This window comes from Physeter macrocephalus, chromosome 20 (genome assembly GCF_002837175.3).
Source record: "Physeter macrocephalus isolate SW-GA chromosome 20, ASM283717v5, whole genome shotgun sequence".
In the NCBI taxonomy this organism is placed as follows: domain Eukaryota; kingdom Metazoa; phylum Chordata; class Mammalia; order Artiodactyla; family Physeteridae; genus Physeter; species Physeter macrocephalus.
Genome location: NC_041233.1, coordinates 94,476,098 through 94,498,841, shown reverse-complemented (window position 1 = coordinate 94,498,841; position 22,744 = coordinate 94,476,098). Strand labels below are relative to the sequence as shown.

Genomic DNA, 22,744 nt, shown 5'->3' with positions numbered 1-22,744 from the left:
AAGGTTGTGTTGCAGAAAAGCAGATGAGCTCTGCTTCAGAGCCCCCAGAGTGGATGTTCCAGCTAAAATCTAAGATGTTTTAGAGACTACAGACACACATCAAAAGGACAGAAAACAACCCAAGATAGCAGTTACCAAATTATCCTGGAGACAATATGCAAATCCCTTGCTCAGTAAAAGTGATCAGTAGAATTTACTTCCATACATAGGTAAGTTACTTTGCACCTAAAATTAATTTCATTTATGGCCTGGTTTTATGATATTTTTATATCTTTGACACCCTATATGGGCTCCAGGAATAAACAGAGCTGAAAAAGAAGAAGCATCGAAATAAAGATTTAATGTGAAATGTGAAATTGTCTAATGCAATAGGGACTCATAATTTAGCCAAAAGAGTATCTTTTTCTTGAGTATTCTGTTGCACCAACAGATTTCTTCTGGACTAATATAGTTTGTATTAAAAACATATTTGCCATTGATTCAGGAAAGAATACTCTTCTGACATCAACCTATTTTATCGAAAGAGGTACAGTTAAAAATGTATGTGGAGTAATTTCATCTTTTTATTAAATTACTCTGGAGAGCAATGTTACCATAGGGTGACTGAGACACTAAAATTCAAAGAAACTTGAGAGTGAGATAAATTGGATTTATATCATTTGAAAGATAAGTCTGAGATCAAGGTTCTGGGTGATTTTCTTCTGACAATCACCATGTGTGGTATATTTCAATGTGTTTTTATACTCCATTTTTGAGGGATGAAACATGTGAGTGCCTGAAGGAAGTGTCATCCTGATGGCAGGGGGAACAGCGGGGAGTGGAAAGAGGAAAGATGATAGTAATCAGGCAATTACAGAACTTGGTATTTAATACATTTTAAAATAATAGCCTACCACTCAGTGCAAGGGAAAGAAAAAGAGAAAACTCTGTGAGAGGCACTCAAAATGCCTAACAGTGAGCTACAGTTCCTCTCTGGAGTACTCACCTTATTGTTTTGGATAAACTTCTAGATCAGTAGAGGCCCATCATGTTCTGTCATCTGAGAGTTTGGTTCACAGTGTCAAACCAACAAACCCATCTCTCTTAATCACCAATTAAAAGCAGAGCCTGGATTATACACTGCACAAATGACCAACATGGAACAGACATAACATTCAGATGACATGAAGAATATACCAATTCCATGACCAAAGAAGTGCTGCTTGTCCATTTTATTTTGTCAGCTAAGGGATCTCTAAGTACATGCTTCGGAACAATTCTGTTTCTTTAATAAGTATATTGCAGAATGGTCATGAACTTGGATCTATGCCTGGTCTCGGCTATTTACTTGCTGTAAATGTGGATAAGTTACTTGACACACTGAATCTGTTTTCCCATCTGCAAAAATCAGAGTAATACTACTTTCACTTTACAAAGTTGTTTTGGGACTCGAATCACATGACAGCCACAGGTAAAAATGTTTGGAACATAGTAGATTTATATTGAGCTATAGCAAATGCAAAGACATGAATGAACCGCTAGGACAAGATAATCTAGTAGATGAGCTCCAACTTGGGAATATCCCAAGGCAACATATAGACATACATTATATAAACACAGAGAATATATACAGCCCACATGAATGTTACAGTTACTTGAAGCAAGCAAAGGTCATCTTGAGGGAGCTTAGTCAAAGAAACCTTCCAAGAGATTTTAGCCCCTGGTAGGGGAGTATGATCTCTCCATAAAATCTGAAACCACAGTACATCGTTGGCATTTCAAGCGCATATATACTTCCAAAGGACTTCTTGAATGCTTTACCCAACTTTCTGACACTTAGCAATACAACCTATTCTTCAACAAACATGTATCAAAAGCCAGCTGATTTCCAGGCGTTCCTTCTCCTGGGCCTGTCACCAACTGTACAGAAATAAGAGAACCTATCCAGGCTTTTCCACCCCCGGAGGAAAACAAGGAGCCCCACCTTGATGTCTGCAATCAGCACTCTGAACTGGCACTCAGCTTCCTCTTTTAAACGTGGTAAAGAAAAATGTGTATGCTATTTGGTTGCATTTTCTCTGATTGGTTACTGTCTTCTCTTTTAATATACGCTTGATTCTCCAAATATGGCTTATTTCTATATATTATGTCTACATGTTTACCACCGGCAGTAAGACTTGGCAGATTAATTTTCCAAATTAATTACCTAGGCTTGGCTTTAATTTCTATTTTAAAGGATAATGTCTTGAATTAGAAGTACCAGCACATGAAAATACTGCCTAGGTTTATGGCGAATTTTAAACAGAAAATGTTTTAAATTAAAACATATTTGTAGAGGTCCATATTTTATTTAACTCACTAATGAACAAGTTTTCAATTAAGGTAGAACATGCTACTTATAAATCATCAACTTGGATAATATAAGTGTGTATAGGTAGGATTCAAATTCATAAATGAGATTCATTCATTCATCGATTTTGCTGGGCACCAGGGATATATACCAAAACAGAAACAAAAAACACCATCTGACCTTCAAGATACTTAGTCTGCAGGAGACAAACATGTAAACAGATCATTAAAGTGGCTATATAGTAAGTCCTTTTAGAGATATTGCAGGACCAGTTTTCTCCATCTCACTTTTCTCCTCCCGATCTCAGGTGCACACCAGACAAGGATGAGAGGAGGCAACAGGAGACAGATAGTATTTTAGCAGGACAATCTACAGGGCATGGCCTATGTGATTGCAGATGCTACATCGTCCAGAATATCGGGGAAGCCTCCTTCCCTCCACCTGGGGCGGCATCCAGCAGAGGGCTTAGCAGTGTGAGGAGACTCACCTGCAGAGAGAAGCAGACCCTGAGTGGGCAACAAAAAGTAAACGTGCTAAGTCTCAGACCAATTGAGACAGACCAGAGAAGGAGAAATTAATGAACTGTGGCAGGAGAGACTCCCAAAGCCCACCTCCTCATTGAAACTCTTAAATGAGCTAGAAGGTAGCCCCCCAAATCAAAAACTCTTCAATGTGTTCTTCCTCCTTCCCTGTGGGTATGGGGCTGTGCACACATGTAAGTATGTACACATGAGCTTACCCTGTCCACTGTCAAGACCATTTGGGGAATGGGTTGTCCTGTTCCCTCCTTCTCTACACTGGAGTATAATCTTGGTGATTACAAAGGAGAAATATACAATGTGTAATGAAGGAAAAGAAGAGAAAATAATAATAGTCTTTGAGGGTACTAGGGAAGGCTTCCCTGAGGAAATCATTTGAGCTGAGTCTTGAAGCATAAATAGGCATTCATCAAACTGGTATTCCGAGCAGAGGAAATGAAAGTGTATACAAAGATGCAGAGGTCTGAAGAAAGCATGGAGTGTTCAGGCAACGTACAGTTAGTTTGGTTCAGCAGAGCACAGGGGCATGCTAATAAACGGGGAAGATGTAAGAGGTGAGCTTAGAAAGTCAGGGAAGGGCTGTTTCAGAAAAGTCTTTATCCCAGAGGGAATGTGGGGCTATTAAAGGATATTAAGCTAGGGAGTGTTTGATTTACAAGAGGAAGGTTTTTGTTGAAAGAAAGGTCCCAAAGTGAGCAGACTACAAAGTCGACACCGTGTAAATACATTGGGGAAAGGCTATGCAAAGGTCATTGAGCTGCGAGGTCGAAGGATGTGGGGCGTGACCTTGGAAGAGGCCCACGGAGCTCCTGAACTTGGTGGGACTAGATTGTGGTTGGTGAGGTCCTACACAAAACAGTGGCAGAAGGAAGGAACTGATGTGAATACGTTAAAAGAGTAGATTGCTAAATGGGATGCGTAAACATGGAGAGAGAAGGCAAGGAAGGAACAGAGAGGATGCTCGGATTGTGTAGTTTTAGAGATTTGACAGACCCATCTGTGGGGAAAGATCTCGATTTCCGTCTCCTTAAGGTCAAGGGGCCTGGGTTGAACCGAACTCAAGTTTCCCAGTGGGTAGTTGAACATACACTTTGATCATGATTAGAAACGTGGCTTTGAGGAGAAAAAAATGTTTGGTGTCAGAAGACAGATCAGTGATTGTCTAGGGCCAGGAATGGGGGAGTATTGACTAGAAAGGAGAACAAGGGGTCTTACTGGGGTGATATACATGTTCTACGTCTTGACTGTGGTGGAGGACACACAGCTGTATACATTTGAAAAAAACTTACTGAACTTGAAATAGGTACACTGTAGTTTATGTGATTATAATGCAGTAAAAGTTCATTTTTTAAGATGTTTTGTCTTAAGTGTACAAATGATAGTTGAAAATGCGAAGTGGACAAGATAGATGAGAAAAGTTATAGAGTGAGATAAGAAGAGGATGGAGGCGAGAACTGTATCACAGGGGTAGGAGAGGAAAACTCACAAAATCACCAGCTAGTGTTTAGTGTTTAGCCATGAAATAGAATAGTACCATCTTACAGCTCTTTGCGGGGGACTTCCCTGGTGGCCTGGTGGCTAAGACTCCACACTCCCAATGCAGGGAGCCCGAGTTCGATCCCTGGTCAGGGAACTAGATCCCACATGCCGCAACTGAAGATCGTACACGCAGCAACGAAGATCCCGCGTGCCACAACTAAGACCTGGCACAGCCAAATACATATTTAAAAAAAATAATAAAAAGCTCTTTGGGGGCTTATATGTCATCTAGTTCTACTTCATTTTACATATGAAGGAACTGGGATTCGTACTGAGGTAAAATGCTTTGCTCAAGGTCACAAAGGTAGTTAATAGCAAAGGCAACACTAGCTCCAAGCCAGGAACCCTGAGCCTGGGATGGCTCTGTCCTGGACTACTTCATCAGTGGGACTCAAATGTAAAAGGACACCCTACACCACAAAAAAGAGGTCCCACTGGTGTCCCACTGGAGTCGAGCCATATATTTCCTCTTCTTAGTTACTGCTTTCTTGTGCAGGGCTCATCAAAGAGCCACGTGACCCTAAGAGCTTGCAGAAAGCTTTAGAAGACAAACCCACCTTCCACTATCTGAGGTTTTGGAGGTGAAAGGAATATGGTTAGATCTAGACGTGCACCACCATGACTGAAAACAGAGGAGGCATTTTTTTCATCACACAGATACCTACCTACAAAGCAGGGGTTTTGTTTTTGTTTTGTTTTCCTAGGATGACACATCTCTGCACATTGCACAGGCACTTTCTGACAAATCAAATAAACGAACATGTCACGAGTCAGTGAAAATTAAGAAAGAGGAGGTGTAGAGAAGGTATTGAACAATTTATCAAGCCAAACACAACCTTTCCATTTTTATTTTCTTTTATGTTTCTTAAAAAAATGAACTCACATAAGTGTACTTTTGTTTATAATAAGGAAAGAGACCAAATGTTGACTTTCTTGGTGAGTATTGAACAGATGGAGACAGAAGCATCAAGGGGAGAGGAAATAGAGACAAATACGGTTGTCATGGTTTCTTTGAGATGCAGTAAACGAAGGGACCCAAATGGACAATGAAAGCCCCCACTGGGTAAAACCACGTCACTCCTTTCTTTTTAGGTAATTGCCAAGCTCACTTGGAAGGTCTGAAGTCCATGGGAGATGAGAAAACAGCAATGCTGTCACTTACCCCTGGCTAGTCTCAAATTTTATTTACCCTGGAACCATCCTATCCTCCCATATAACAGACATCAAACAATTAATGACTACCTCAGATTAATCTGTTATCTCAGTGGGCAGTGCCCTGCAGAAATATGTGACACATGTAAACACAAGACATGAGGGAAGCTGGGCACTGCCCGAGACCCAGTTCTCTGTTTCACTGGGAAGCAGCAAGCACATATGCGAAGAACAGCATTGTGAAAGATCTGTAAATCCTGGTGACACATTCAAGGTCCCTGTCTTGGTGTCACTTTCCAGTCCTCTCCAAATTAACCCCAATCCACCTCCACTGTATTCCAGGTAATATGTAGATCGGACGAGAGCTTGATATACCTGTATTGCCCAATCATGTCCCCATAATTTGTTTATGGGGGTGTTGGAAAAGGAGATAATGGGAGTAGAGAGGGACCCCTTCTCAACAGCTTTTTTGAGGGTCAAATCGAAGTCCAGCGCAATGAAGACTGTCTCTACGTGATGGAGAACAGGCGAACGTCGGAAACATTCAAATGTTTGGCTGAACTCACGTGTTTTGTCTGGAGGTTCTGATCAGGTTGATACAAGGTCTTTTCCAAGGTCATCGCAGAGGCTGCCAGCGCTGAGATCAGACTGTTTCACCCCCGAGTTCTACAGCAGTCCCCGTCCTGTGCCTGCCAAAACAGATTCTTCCCAGTCCGCACAAGATTAGGGGTTGTTTTCTCCTTATTCTCCATGCCCTTTCGTGAATGACCCTCTAGTTTGTTACAGACTGGTGCAACGTGAGCAGAGGTCCTGTGTCGAGGGGAGGAATGTGGCTGTGTTTAGGAAACACTGGTTCTGGGGTGATGGGTGGTGACACGCTGGGCACCCGAGCCAGCTGCAGACAGAAGGAGGAAGGGGGGTTCACCTTGGCTCGGCTGCATGTCCTCAGAAGCCAAGAAGAGCAATTTTTAGGCTGTTGAAATGTATCTCTCTCGTGAGTCTGTCCCCAAAGCCCAAAGCCTGCAACATCTCATTTCCTGTTTGGGGATTTCCTGAAATCAAAACGGAGATGTTGGCCTCTGTAAAGAAACCTGTAGAAAGACTTTTCTCTGGAACTAGGACCATGTGTCTCAGCTTCAGCGTACAATTTGGCCTCACCAGCTTGATGCTCTTTTTCCATCTCCTCTGAAAGTGCATGTACCACACCTCTCCTTCATTGCCCATACCCTCTGTTCCTGGTCATTGGCACCCCCCCTCAGTTTTTGAAAATGCGAAAGCCTCTTATTATGAAGTTTATGTGGAGGTATTGCTTTTCCAAAAGAGGGGGGCAGAATATGAATTTGGGGGAACCACATTATCCCCTATAATTGCAAAACTGAAGGAAAATTTGGATAAGCATCAAATTAGAAAGCACACAGCCTTGATGAATGGTATCTTTGTTTCTTAGATCTGGGACTTGTGTGGGGAGGGTGGAAATGGGCATAATAAGTAGGCCATAGGAAATGACATCATACACTCTTTTCTTTGACCCTTAAAGCTGGTTTTCCATAACCATGATCATGGTTTACTAGAGAGTCACTTCCAAGATCCAAACATTATTTTTTTCTGAGTTCTTGTTGTTCACACAAATATATCATCATTACTTCACAAGTCCTTTGTGAGCTTTGCTCTGCCAGCTCTCACAATGGGGAAGAAGAAGGACTTGTGTCTACAGAATTGCATGAGCCTCTGCAAACAAATAGGCGCAATACCAGCCAACTGAGACCTTCCCAAAGATGGGAGTATGTTTAAGGCCAACGTATGGGCTTTCCCAAGTGTTTCACTTCCCAATATATACAAACCAAATTACTTATAATTCCAATATCACGAGAAAGCTTCTGAAGAAGAAACAGATTGACTTATAAGCACGACACAAACTCCCCTCCACTAGTAAAGAATTTCATACCTATTTTAAAGGCTATAAGGGTAGAACTAGATTTTTCCATATCAGTGGGGATAGGGACATTTTTTTTCAGAGGTACTGTAAAGAATTGCAGCCACCTCTTTCGCTCCCCATGGAAGAAAACAGAGTATGGCGGAAAGAATGTGAACAAACAAAACAATCTTGGGTTTGAAATCTGGATCTGTCATTTATTAGTGATATGGTATTGCATAAGCTATGTATATAATTACTGTGTCCTGCCTTCACCATCTTAGGTGAAGTAAAATCACATTTCTTTTAATATGAGCTTCCACATTCCCTATCTCAAAAAGGATTTTTTCTCAAGGGAACCCTCCTACACTGTTGGTGCAACCACTATGGGAAACAGTATGGAGGTTCCTCAAAAAACTAAAAACAGAGCTATCATATGATCCAGCACTCCCACTCCTGGGCATATATCTGGAGAAAACCATAATTCGAAAAGATATGTGCACCCCAATGTTCACAGCAGCACTACTCACGATAGCCAAGACATGGAAGCAACCTAAATGTCAATCGACAGATGAATGGATAAAGAAGATGTGGTACATATACACAATGGAATACTACTCAGTCATAAAAAAGAATGAAATAATGCCATTTGCAGCAACATGGACGGACCTAGAGATCATCATACTAAGCGAAGTAAATCAGACAAAGACAAATACCATATGATACCATTTATATGTGGAATCTCAAATATGACACAAATGAACCTATCTACAAAACAGAAACAGACTCACAGACGTACAGAACAGACTTGTGGTTGCCAAGGAGGAGGGAGTGGGGGAGAGATGGATTGGGAGTTTGGGATAAGCAGATGTAAACTATTATATATAGAATGGATAAACAAAAAGGTCCTACTGTATAGCACAGGGAACTATATTCAATATCCTGTGATAAACCATAATGGAAAAGAATATGAAAAAGAATATATATATGTATAACTGAATCACTTTGCTGTACAGCAGAAATTAACACAACATTGCAAACCAACTGTACTTCAATTTAAAGAAAAGATTATAAAAATGTATTTTCAATGGCATCCCCAGAGTTACTGCAAAAATAAACAAATTACGGAGGGGGTGTCACAGCAGATGTGTTTCATTTTCTTATTTCTGCTTCATCACCTCCAGGCTAAAGACGTACACTGAAGTTGGGATTTTTAGACCATGAAAACAGGAAGTAGAAGACATCTGGGATTATACTTTACTACCTAAAGATGTTCATCTAAGTGACCTGCATTCTCTCAGACTAGCAGATAATATTATTTCACTGGTGAAATGAGTCTTCTTATTAATGGTGTGTGAGCTATATACACGATGACTGAATGCGGCTTGTAAGATAAAATTTTTTCAGGTGCTGCAACTAAGTGAATATGGACTCGCCCCAGCCCCTGTACTGAAGGTGAACAGATGGAGTTTAGCCACACAGCAGGACGGCTTGCCCAGTGAGCTCACCATTGTTATTGCCATTCCCAAGTCAGTTCTTATTCTTGCCGGAAATCACATGACGTTGACAGGAGAAATGTCTCCTCTTCTGGGGAACAGGAATAAAACAATGGAGTAAAAAACGAAAAGAACAGAGAAAGGATTTGCTTTCAGACTTGCCAACTCACTCCGAATCTGAACTTTCAGTACTTTTAACCATCTTGTCAATATAGCACATTTAATACACTCTATCAATATAATCCACTTACATCATATCTCATGCTTCAAATAGAGTAGTAGAAATTCAGGAAGTAAATTCCATCTCAAGGGACTCTTACAGAATAAAGAAACAAAACCTTCCTGGAAGTGGTTTGTACTTTGCTAAGGCATTTCCATTTTCACTCCCCTACTAGAATTAACACGTAAGCTCTACGGTGGCAGGGGTTTTGTCAGTTTCACTCACTACTATAGCCTCTTGGCCCAGAATAATTCCTGGCACATATTAAGTGCTCAATAAAAAATTATTGGGTAAATTAATAAATTCCAGGCAGCCTGACATTCTGAGTGACCCAAATAATGATAATTTCCTTGATAATATTTTAAAAATAATTTTCTTGTTCTTTAATACATTTTTTTCTTGTTTCCCTAGTGAAAAAAACCAAAGGCTTCTTTTCCTTCATGGAAAGTTCTGATTACCTTTTACCTTACCCCAATTTTCATGTGATCAATAATTTAAAAAATATCCACTGGAAACTCCATTTTCCCTTATGGAATACTTCAACCAAAAAAACTAATTTAAAACAAATGCTCTCTCTCTAGTATATAACACTATTTCTTCCTTCCTTCAAATTATAAAAACAAACTAATAAACTAAAAACTCCTGGCCTTTCTCACCTTCTGAGATGGCCCATATTCTATCGGTGGAGTGTGTTTCTCTCTAAATAAATCCACTTCTTACCTAAAAAAAATAAAAATAAAAATTCCTTTACACGTCATCACCTCTGTTTCCATTCAATGTCAAAAGTAACATTTGTTAGTCTCATCAGGAAAGTCTCAAGAATCAGGAAGTTGTCAAGTTCGAAGTGGTGGAAATTAGTTCTCCAAAATTTTAATTTTCATTTGAAAGCTGAAATTTTATCATTGGCAACAAAGTCTATTGGTTCTCTTAAAGTGACAGGCTCACTACATTTCCATGAAGACGACTGACAAAAAACCATCACTGAACAACCCACAATTTGCCAGACACTCTTTTGAGCAAAAATGGTTTTCCAGGGAAAAGTTTAGCTCACAACTCAAACAATCACACAGTGCTTTTCTTTGAGATTCCCATTGTGCTTTGGTGTGCAGCAGACATGCTTTATATATACGCCCCATTTTGTCACATAGAATATTAAAAAGACATGTACTCAAAGGTCAAGGTTTTATAAAATTAGTCATTTTTATTACTTCATCAAGGACATCATTAAGTAAACTGGCTTTACTTTTCTGTGAGTGTGACTCATCAGATGAGTCTGCAGTCACGTTTACTCTGTATACGTATGAAGCAATCTGTGTGAGGCCCCTGGGATACTGCCCTTGCCTTAAAACCATTAATGGCACCCGCTACCTACATTGATAGTCTCTAAAATCTTTAATTACCTACTCAATCAGTTTTTTTTTAAATTAAGGAGTTTGTGATAGTAAAATTCCAAGTATTCCTAATGGCCTATTGGGGCTGGTTGTATAACCTCCTCTGGTGAGCGAAGTTGGATGATGAGGTCATGGTTTGCAATGGGAAATAAAATAGGGAACAAATTTTTGACTTAATGTTCACAATTCTCCTGGAGACATTGATCAACGTTCAGTCCTGATTCATTTCAGAAGAGACAAAGAGCTGAACGGCTCATGTCACTGGCTCCAGGGGGATACCACGGAGCAAGGGTAGTTATCAGGGAAGAAGCCCAGGAAGGTGAAAGGAGGTCTCTGTTGATCATGATAGGTCATACCCTCCTGGGGATACAGTCCACCTCTGACTGACCCCAGGCTTGGCTGTTAAGCCCAATGAGTTGAGAGGACAAAGATCATGGAGGGTCACTCCTGTCCCTTCTCACACCTTGCATCCTGCCCAAGTCCTTAATAATCCCCCTTCCACCAGCACCAACGGGGTCACTAATTTAATGGGTTGGGCCCAGGATATTGATGAGGTCACATTTACTAGTCAGAGAGGTTACTATGACTTAAAAGGGAGCTTTCATGCAATGCACCCCATATTCTTGCATCCTTAGCAAGTGGAGAGCAAAGAGGTCTTGTCTCCTAAGAGGTTTCCCCCTCTTTTATTCCTGTTTTGATCCTTGGTTAATGAGTAAGCAGGGTGAGGACCTACAGACTTTCTCTCCTTTCTCTTGGCACATTGAACAGGCTGGTCCTAAGACTGAGAATTGAGAAAACAGAAAGGCCATAAAAGATGCTCCTTAGGCTTCAAATCTAAATTATATGTTCAAATCCAGCTTTTACCGGAGTTCATTGCACTGGGTTTATTTGGGTTTGCACAGCTACTATAAAGAGGTTGCTGAGTTTCATTATGCTCTTGGGAACTTTGTGTAAAACTCCATCAGAAATCCCATGGAAGGGAGAAACAGTTATAGTACAATTCAAGCATTCCTCTGTCCCTGGCTTTAATACCATTCGTGTATCACAATGCCCCTCACACCTTTCTCCATTGTCCTGCTTGTATCTGCTACAGTGCCTTCCACAATGCCCATCTCATAACAATAAATATGTTTGAAACAACTAAACAAAGAACAGAAGGGTACCATCCCTGGTCCAATCATTAGTCATTCCCTTTTCCTGAACCAATCTCAACCCGGGTCTTCACAAACAAAAGGGTGATGGCCACAGATAGCTGGAACAACTACAGCTCGCATTTACTGAGAGAAGCATGAACACAAGCTTACTTAATCACCACAACAACCTCACAGGGAGCAAACATGACACATGAACAAGATACAGCTTTAAAAGGTCGAATAACTTGACCAAGATAATAAAGATGGTACATCAAAGACTAGGGGCTAAAATCAGGTCTTTCTCATTCCAGTCATAGCTCATAATTCTATATTCCCTCTGAGTTCCTAAAGCATTTTCATTTCTGTAATCAGAAGGAAATAAAGATATATGTTGACATTAGAATCAAGCGGTAAAGATATTATTATCTAAGATATTACCTAATGACAACAACAACAAAAATGGAAACAAAGGAAAGAAATTTCCGAAAGAAGGGCAAAGAAATTCTTTGTAAAATATTCAAGATTGCAAAGGTACTTGAAACATAAACTGACTACCTTTATTTGTGGCCTGTGGGCTTCTATACTGTTTACTTTGAAGATCCTAAGACATATGTCACTTATGCAGAGTTATAACCTCCTGGCTTTAGATAATCAACATTATTCATTGAAAATTAACTTTACACTGGATTCCCCTAAGGAATTGTTGTCTTTAGCAGGAATTATGTGCTACTAATAATTTTTAATGCTCAATAGTACAATGGGTATTTCAAATTTCAAGTTCAGGTTTGTACTGTGCTTAGATCCTTAAGGTGTTCTATTGATACTGAGCCATTCTCCTATGTGTAATACACAATGTTTGACCCCGAAAGAATGATGCTCATTTTTGCCTATGTCTTTATTTCTGAGAAGTGTATAGAACACTGTATGCATTCAATCTGTTACGAATAATGATAATGACCTCAACTGATATTTTAGTTGCTAGAATGCAGTCCTTAAGAGCAACAAAGGGGCTTCCCTGGTGGCGCAGTGGTTGCGCGTCCGCCTGCCGATGCAGGGGAACCGGGTTCGCGCCCCGGTCCGGGAGGATCCCACATGCCGCGGAGCGGCTGGGCCCGTGAGCCATGGCCGCTGAGCCTGCGCGCCCGGAGCCTGTGCTCCGCGACGGGAGAGGCCGCAATGGAGGGAGGCCCGCGTACCACAAAAAAAAAAAAAAAAAAAAAAAAGAGCAACAAAGAAGCCAGTCAGCATTCAGATTCTGAAATATTATATTTGCTACGTGACCAAAGGTCAAAGTTGCCTCCATTTTCAGGTGAAGAAGTAAAGACTATTAACTAACATTAGTAATCATTTTCTTCAATATTTCTGAAAGGTTTCTGCCCACCTCGTCATACTGCTTTGAAAATCAGTCTTTTAGAATAATCCAAGTAAAGCGTACTGAAGCACTAAACAGAAAGCCGCATTGCAGAAGTCCTTCACAGCCATGAGCCGTTCCACACAACAGCCTGTGAGGTAGGACACTTGCTGAATCATATTTCAAAAATGGAGTCACTGAGGTAAAGAGAAAGGTGTCTTATGATGGTGTCAACACAGATAAAATACACGGAGGGCCTTCCATGGAACTCCAAAAGCAGAGCTTCCGTTTTGCAGATAAGAATCCCTCCATGACAGCAATTATCACAGACAAGAGGGCATTATCTTATTAATGAAAACCCTATTGCAAAAGACACTGTGCCACCAGGGAAGGCCCTACATCTCATTTTTAATCCCAAGAAATTCCCTCTCCTTTATCCTCTTCCTCCACAAAATTTTTATACCACATTAAATGAGCAATGATTTTATTTCACTAAATTTGCTCAGGGCTACATACTGCATACAAGTTTAGGGTGAATTTGATCAATGGACTTGTGATGAAGAACCAAGCAGAACCAAAAAAACACATGAATGATTGGGGTTTAAGACCTACATGCAGGAACTTCCCTGGCGGCGCAGTGGTTAAGAATCCGCCTTCCAATGCAGGGGACATGGGTTTGAGCCCTGGTCCAGGAAGATCCCACATGCTGCAGTATTTCACTAAATTTGCTCAGGGCTACATACTGCATACAAGTTTAGGGTGAATTTGATCAATGGACTTGTGATGAAGAACCAAGCAGAACCAAAAAAACACATGAATGATTGGGGTTTAAGACCTACATGCAGGAACTTCCCTGGCGGCGCAGTGGTTAAGAATCCGCCTTCCAATGCAGGGGACATGGGTTTGAGCCCTGGTCCAGGAAGATCCCACATACTGCAGAGCAACTGAGCCCATGTGCCACAACTACTGAGCCCTCGTGCCACAACTACTGAAGCCCGCGCTCCACAACAAGAGAAGCCACTGCAATGAGAAGCCCACGCACCACAATGAAGAGTAGCCCCTGCTCGCCACAACTAGAGAAAGCCCACATGCAGCAATGAAGACCCAACGCAGCCAAAAATAAATAAATTAATTAAATAAATTTTTTTTAAAAAGACCTACATGCAGCACATAAGCACTGGGGGGTATCTGCTTAAGGCATTTGTGAAGGAGAATTGAATCTACTCGATAATGTCTCATCAGAGGCACAAATCATATCCTGGGCTTTTTTTAAGAGTGGGGAAAAAAAGAAAGAGAAGAAAAGAAACAAACAAATAAACCCATTTAATATACAATTTAAAATTTGGCCTTTCCAATCCTTTCCCTTTTGATATTATCAGAAAAAAGAGCAGAGAGATAAATAAATTCCTTTCCATCCCCAACACTACCCAATAAGTATGCTTCCTCCTTTAAAGAAGAGTGTGCTTCCCTTGAAAAATACACAGTGGCTCTAACCTAGTTTGTTACTGTCCTAGTAAAAACACCTACAAAATGAAGCTTCTTAAATTTCGATAATTAAAGAATGTTACACAGAAAAGAACTTCCAAGACCAGCCCAATCACTTCTTTTTAGGTACAAAAACTAAGGCCCAGGGAGGTTAAGAGATTTGTTCAAATCCTAGTTAGTTAATGGCAGAGCTGGGATGGAGAAGAGCCCAGTCAGAGGAGAGAAACAATGTGACCCCTCTTGCTCCTAAAAGAATGTATTGGTTTCAGTCCTAATTTCTCTGGCAGCCAGAAAGACAGCTACGTAAGGAAGAGATCGCCCTTGGCAGGAACAGAAAGGCACTGGCCTGCGATACAAAGGCAGCTGGTGCCGAGAGGGTGCTTTCCTCAGTTTTGCCCTGATGCCACATCAGGGACATGAGTACCCAGGACTCTTCCTGTCCTCTGGAGCTTACGTCTTTCCACAGTAAAGAATATCAAAGCTGTCACACGTTGGGTGGCAGCAGGCTTTAGTGTGATCTAGAAGCCACCCCACGCTCACAAGGAAAGAGAACAAGAGCCAGTGTTTTCTCCTTGCCTTTCGAGACGCTCCAGTAGAAGCTCCAGATAAGAGAGCTGAAACTCCTCTGTGACAGGATCAGAAACGACAGGGAATGCTCCCAGCTGGCAGGGCCGCCCACCACTGCAGGCTGCGCATCACCCTAAGACAAGACAAATCCGCTTCCACACCGCTGGAGCTCCCCAGGGCACTCACCTTCATGCTCACAGCCATCAAAACGCACCGGCTGTCCAGCGTGAACCACAGGACTCTGTACTATTCTGCTCAGTGGAATAAGGGAACATAGGGAACAACTCACCTCTCAAAACACACAAGGAAGAGGCACGTCTTCCCAAGACGTTCGCTCCAGGGAGGAACGGGGGAGGACGCAGGGCAAGGTGGTAATAAGAAAGGCAGGAGAGGTGGCTGAAAGTATGGAAGAGGCAGAGACGTGCTATGTTCTTTAGATTTGGGGAAACAGCGGATCAACCCCACGCAGCCTTCACTACTCACTCACATCCCTGGAAACCAACAGATGGCATCTCTCATTGCCAAGTTCTAACGCATTTCATGTTCCTGCTCAGCATCGGGACACTGGGCTTGCCAAATACCAATGAATACAGCCAGTGAGGTGGTTGTAAGAATCCACAGCTACACCCTTTGCCTTCCTTGAAAGGACTCTTTCCTTGCAGCAAGGAAAACACTCATTCTACAGTAGGTGACTTTCCACACAAGGCAGCAGGGATGCGGGTCCAGACATGTACACTGAAGGTGACCAGTGTTCATAAGAAATATTTCTTTTTTAGTATAAAAAACAGAGAAGTGACCCCTAGGGGTAACTCGTATCTATTATTCAATAGAGCTCACTATGAGTACTGCAGTCATTAATTCTCATCCTAGTGGATCGTCCACAGAGCAGCTATTATATTCAGATATTAAGGCAACCTAGAAAATAAAACTGACACTTTTTGATATTAGTCCTTGAATACTAGGGCCCAAAACTCTTGAGTTGAAAAGTTTTGATTCCTATCAACCAGCCACCTTAGTGCTTGGGCTTCTTTCTTGGACTGTTGGAAGCTTGGTATCCACATCTCTCGCAAAGAGCTCCGACGTGGGGCGAGGGGTGAGAAAGCAAACTCTGTAGGCTCTGGACAGCTCAGGTGGGTAATGTCTGCCTTCCATCGTTTGAGTGGTAAGCCCTGCATTGAGAGAAGGGGCGTGGGGGGAGAATTAAAAACATAAGATAAGTTAACACAAGTCTCATGTTCCCTAAAGCAAGTACCTTCACTCCATAGAGTCCACAAAGTTATACGCTGAACAGCTGAAGGAGAAAGAATCCAACATTGAGAGTATTCTGTGCACTAGATACTTTGCTAGGCGTGTTACATAGCTTGTCTCATTCAGTCCTTCAATCCACGCAACATAAACAGTCTCGTGCCAAAGTACATTCTTATGGAATTTTATTTATTTATTTTTAATATTTATTTATTTATTTGGCTGCGCCGGGTTCTTAGTTGCAGCATGTGGGATCTAGTTCCCTGACTAGGGATCAAACCCGGGCTCCCTGCATTGAGAATGAGGAGTCTTGGCTGCTGGACCACCAGGGAAGTCCCATTTATGGAATTCTAGAACACAAGGAAAAAGGAAGAGATTCTACAACATTCCTAAGAGGAAAAGACCAACTCTGAGGGTCAGAAGTTAGGATGGTTTTGGATCTCTGGACAGTAACACTGGAAGTTAAAAAGCAGTGGTGAAATTCATTGATGAATATTAACATTAGTAAGTACAGGTTTAAGGATAAAAAGGGTATTTGCATAACCTCAAAATACCTCCCCCCAGATATTTATTAATTATTGTGGTGGTTTTAACATATGTCCACAAATTATTTTATATTCCTCCCTCAAGGAGGTGAAGCTTAATTCCCCTCCCTTTGAGTGTGGGCTGGACTTAGTGACTCGCTTAGTGGAAAGAGAAAATTAGTAACTTCACAGAGGAAAAATCTAGCAGACACCACCTTAACCAAGTGATCAAAGTTAGCATCACCAGTAACATGTCATATTGATATCATTTATCCTCTGATATGATACGATGAGAAGACCTTTTTCACCTCTGTGATATTATTCTTCCAAATCCAAAACCCAAGTCTTAACATGAGAAAACATCAGAGAAACCCTACGGAGGGACATTCTACAAAGTACTGACCAGTCCTCTTCAAAAATGTCAAAGTTATTAAAAATAAGGAAAGACTGCACAACTGTCACAGACTTAAGGAGTCTAAGGCGACATGAGGAGTGATCACAATTTGGTATCCTGGATTTGATCCTGGAACAGACAGAGTATATGAGTGGAGAAGCTGGTGAAATAGGACTGAAGTCTGTAGTTCAGTTCTTAGTAGTATTAACAGTCAATATTAGTTTCTCAGTGTTGACAAATGTGCCATGGTTATATAAAATGTTAACATTAGAGGAAGCCAGGTGAAGAGAATTCAGGAACTCTGTACTATCTTTGTAACTCTCTGTCAATCTAAAGTCATTTCAAAATTAAAAGTTTTTTTTTAAGCCATTAACAGAATGCCTTCAAAATTCTGAGAAAAACTGATGACCATTGTAATAGTTTACATTCAGCTAAACTATAGCTTAAATGTTAAAATAAAATGAAGACATTTCAGGCAACCCCCATACACCAGGAAGCTATATGAGGATATAATCAACCCACAAAAGAGGGAAAGCTAAGAAAAAAGGAAGAAAACATACAGGAAACAGAAGTGTCAACACAACAGAAAAAGACAAGGAGATTCCCAAAATGCTGGGGAAGGGAGATCTCAGGCTGATGTTCTACACAGTGTAGAGGGCAGCCAGACGTATTGATGTATGTCAGAAGGCTCCAGGAGAGATTTACTCAGCAAGATGAAAGGAACTGGATGCCTGGTATAGCTGAATGTCTTCAAAGGAGATTTAAACAATCAACAAGGATTGAATTAGTGATTAAAATTTTAAAATAAACAAGAAATAAGACAAGTATTAACTAGAAGGAAACCAAAAGCTGTACAAAGGGAAACAAATCATAGTATACTACATTGCTCATATCTATAATCAGAGAAACACTGAATATCAAAAAATTAGTGTATAAGAGTATGTTATTTAGAAATATTGAGTAATAACCAAAATAATTAGCTAACTATTGTGATTAGTGGCTGCTTCTAGGGAAGGAGAAAAGGGAAAAGAAGTAGAAGACTTTTTTTTTAAACTAACTTTGCAGAACTATTTGATACTTTAACCTATGCACATGTATATCTTTTTCTAAAAAAAATTTTTTTTTTAAGTGAAGACAGTAGGGTTTCGGGGGTGGAGTCAAGACTGCAGACTAGGAGGACGCGGAATTCACATCCTCGCACAACCAGGGCACCTACCAGGCACCAGCGGGCGACCACGGACACCTAAGGGGATGGGAGGAACCCCCAGCGACCGGGTAGTACGTGGAGTGTTGGGGGGAATGAGGGGGGAGAAGTGGAGGCGGGACGGGACTGGAGCCCCTGAGGGGTGGCTGCGGGAGGGGAAGGGATCCCACACCTGAAGGAGTAAATTGGGGGACCATTGGGAGGGCAGAGGATCAAAAGGGAGCATGGACAGGTCTCCCCCGCCCACTTGGGCCCTGCTGAGATCCTGGGCCTGAACTTCTGCCCACCGAGGCCCCCTCCAGCCATATGGGTCCTGAGGGAGTGGGAGGGAGGGAAGGCGGAGCAAAAGTAAAGACCAGACCTCGGGGACCTGGCACCCCTGGGGGGTGGCTGGGGGAGGGGAGGAGTTCCTACACCCAGCGGGATCCACCCACAGTTAGGGGTCCAGTGGGGACAGGGGAGACGCTGGCGGAGACCCTTGAGGTGTGGCGCGGAGGAACAGAAGGGAACGTGGCCAGCACTTTCCCTGTCCACTTAGGCACCAGGGAGCCTCTTGGGCTGCCAGGCCTAATCCTCTGCCCGAAGAGCCTCCCTGCTGCCTGCAGAGCCCAAGCCCTGCCACTATCCCCCTACCCAGGGCCTTACCTCCAAACTCTGGAACTCCACACTTCTGAGGTCCTGCTTTGGATCTGCTCCATCTCCCCTTCCTCGCAGGTCCTAGGCAGGGGCCCCACCCTATGCTTGAACGTTGCCCTGCCTAGGCCCTGCCCCCAATGCCTTTTCCAGTTGCATGGGTCCTGAGCCCAGGCGCTGCCCAATGCTCAAATGTCACCACCCCAGACTAGGTCCTGCCCCACCCAAAACCTTGCCCCTACCTAACTTCCACCCCTGCCTAAACTCCGCCCCCCACAGCCAAGGCTTTTTTTTTCTTTTTCCCTCTTTTAGATTGGGGTTCTGTTTTACCTTGCTGTTGATTCATTTATATTTTTATGTTTTCTAATAAATCTTTTATTTTTCTAACGTTATTTTATTCTTTATACTTTGTTATCATTATGCTCCTTTTGGCTTGTTCCCCTGTTTTTTTGTTTTTTCTTTTTTCTGTTGTGGTTTTGTTTTACCTTGTTGCAGTTGTTTACATTAGATTCTTATTATTACTAATGTATTTTTTTATCTTTTTAATTTTATTTTGTGTTTTATTCTTTGTAATTATACCGCTCCCCTTTTTTTTGGCTGCGCCATGCAGCTTGCAGGATCTTGGTCCCCAGGCCAGAGGTCGGGCCCGAGCTCCTGTGGTAGGAGCTCTGAGTCCAAACCACTGGACGAACAGAGAACCTCAGACCCCAGGGAATATTAATCAGAGTGAGGCCTCCCAGAGGTGCTCATATCGGCACTAAGACCTGGCTCGATCCAACTGCCTGCAAACCCCAGTGCTGGACGCCTCAGGCCAAACAACCAGCAAGACAGGAATACAGCCTCACCCATCAAAAATACAATGATACGACAAAAAAATATGTTACAGACGAAGAAGCAAGGTAAAAACCTAAAAGACCATATAAATGAAGACGAAATAGGCAACCTACTTGAAAAAGAGATCAGAGTAATGATAGTAAAGATGATCCAAAATCTCAGAAACAGAATGGAGAAAATACAAGAAACACTTAACAAGGATCTAGAAGAACTAAAGAGCAAACAAACAGTGATGAACAACACAATAACTGAAATTTAAAACACTCTGGAGGAATCAATAACACGATAAATGAGGCAGAAGAATGGATAAGTGAGCTGGAAGATACAAAGGTCAAAATAACTGCCAAGGAGCAAAATAAAGAAAAAAGGATGAAAAGAATTGAGGGCAGTCTCAGAGACGTCTGAGACAACATTAAACACACCAACATTTGAATTATAGGGGTCACAGAAGAAGAAGAGAAAAAGAAAGTGTCTGAGAAAATATTTGAAGAGATTACAGTTGAAAACATCCTTAACATGGGAAAGGAAATAGTCACACAAGTCCAGGAAGCACAGAGAGTCCCATACAGGATAAATCCTAAGAAAAACACACCAAGACACATATTAATCAAACTAACAAAAATTACATTCAGAGAAAAAATATTAAAAGCAGCAAGGGAAAAACAAAACATAACATACAAAGGATTCCCCATAAGGTTAACAGCTGATCTTTCAGCAGAAACTCTGCAAGCCAGAAGGGAGTGGCAGGACATATTTAAAGTGATGAAAGGGAAAAACCTACCACCAAGATTACTCTACCCAACAAGGTTCTCGTTCAGATTCGATGGAGAAATCAAAAGCTTTACAGACAAGCAAAAGCTACAAGAATTCAGCACCACAAAACCAGCTTTAGAACAAATGCTAAAGGAACTTCTCTAAGTGGGAAACACAAAAGAAAAAGGCAGACAAAAACAAACCCAAATCAATTAAGAAAATGGTAATAGGAACATACATATTGATAACCACCTTGAATGTAAATGGATTAAATGCTCCAACCAAAAGACAAAGACTGGTTGAATGGAAACAAAAATAAGACCCTTATATATGCTGTCTACAAGAAACCTGCTTCAGACCTAGGGACACATACAGACTGAAAGTGAGGAGATGGAAAAAGATATTCCATGCAAATGGAAATCACAAGAAAGCTGGAGTAGCAATTCTCATATTAGACAAAATATGCTTTAAAAAGATATTCCATGCAAATGGAAATCACAAGAAAGCTGGAGTAGCAATACTCGTTTCAGATGAAATAGACTTTAAAATAAAGAATGTTACAAGAGATAAGGAAGGACACTACATAATGATCAAGGGATCAATCCAAGAAGAAAACATAACAATTGTAAATATTTATGCACCGAAAATAGGAGCACTTCAATACATAAGGGAAACAAGCTTTAAATGACATATGAGACAAGATGGACTTAACTGATATTTATAGGACATTCTGTCCGAAAACAGCAGAATATACTTTCTTCTCAAGTGCACACGGAACATTCTCCAGAATAGATCACATCTTGGGTCACAAATCAAGCCTTGGAAAATTTAAGAAAACTGAAATCGTATCAAGCATCTTTTCCAACTACAAAGCTATGAGATTAGAAATCAAACACAGGAAAAAAAACAGTAAAAAACACAAATATATGGAAGCTAAACAGTGCACTGCTAAATAACCAAGAGATCACTGAAGAAATCAAAGAGGAAATAAAAAAATACCTAGAAACAAATGACAATGAAAACACGACAATCAAAAACCTATGGGAAGAAGCAAAAGCAGTTCCAAGAAGGAAGTTCATAGCAATTCAAGCTCACCTCAAGAAACAAGAAAAAACTCAAATAAACAATCTAACCTTACACCTAAAGCAACTAGAAAAAGAAGAACAAAGAAAACCCAAAGTTAGTACAAAGAAAGAAATCACAATGATTAGAGCAGGAATAAATGAAAAAGAAACAAATCAAACAATAGCAAAGATCAATAAAAATAAAAGCTGGTTCTTTGAGACGATAAACAAAATTGATAAACCTTTAGACAGACTCATCAAGAAAAAAAGGGAGAGGACTCAAATCAATACAATTAAAATGAAAAAGGAGAGATTACAACTGACACTGCAGAAATACAAAGATCATAAGAGACTACTACAAGCAACTCTATGCCAATAAAATGGACAACCTGGAAGAAATAGACAAATTCTTCGAAAAGTACAACCTTCCAACATTGAACCAGGAAGAATTAGAAAATATAAACAGACCTATCACAGGTAATGAAATTGAAACCGTAATTGAAAATCTTCCAACAAACAAAAGTCCAGGACCAGATGTCTTCACAGGCGAATTCTATCAAACGTTTAAAGAAGAGTTAATACTTATCCTTCTCAAACTCTTCCAAAAAATTGCGGAGGAAGGAAAACTCCAAAACTCGTTCTACGAGGCCCCCATCACCCTGATACCAAAACCAGACAAAGATATCACACAAAAAAAGAAAATTATAGACCAATATCACTGATGAACATAGATGCAAAAATCCTGAACAAAATACTAGCAAACAGAATCCAACAACACATTAAAAGGATCATACACCATGATCAAGTGAGATTTATCCCAGGGATGCAAGGATTCTTCAATATATGCAAAACAATCAATGTGATACACCATATTAACAAGTTAAAGAATAAAAATCATATGATCATCTAAACAGATGCAGAGAAAGCTTTTGACAAAATTCAACACCCATTTATGATAAAAACTCTCCAGAAAATGGGC

General features: G+C 41.0%; 1 protein-coding gene across 10 annotated transcripts in view; it reads right to left on the bottom strand.

Moving 5' to 3' along the window:
- Positions 1-22,744, bottom strand: part of FUT10 (fucosyltransferase 10) — a 176,291-nt gene that overhangs the window by 46,038 nt on the left and 107,509 nt on the right. For 4 of the 10 annotated variants that reach the window (XM_028482080.2, XM_028482079.2, XM_055081420.1 and 1 more), the window contains one exon: positions 14,736-16,283. In XM_028482080.2, the coding sequence (XP_028337881.1) occupies positions 16,059-16,283 (225 nt within the window). In that variant the 3' untranslated portion in view covers positions 14,736-16,058. Of the gene's footprint in view, positions 1-4,250; positions 6,612-8,297; positions 9,059-9,843; positions 9,908-14,735; positions 16,284-22,744 lie in introns of those variants that run through there. The other 6 variants (XR_003677782.2, XR_003677781.2, XM_007119709.3 and 3 more) reach the window with 5 other exon arrangements.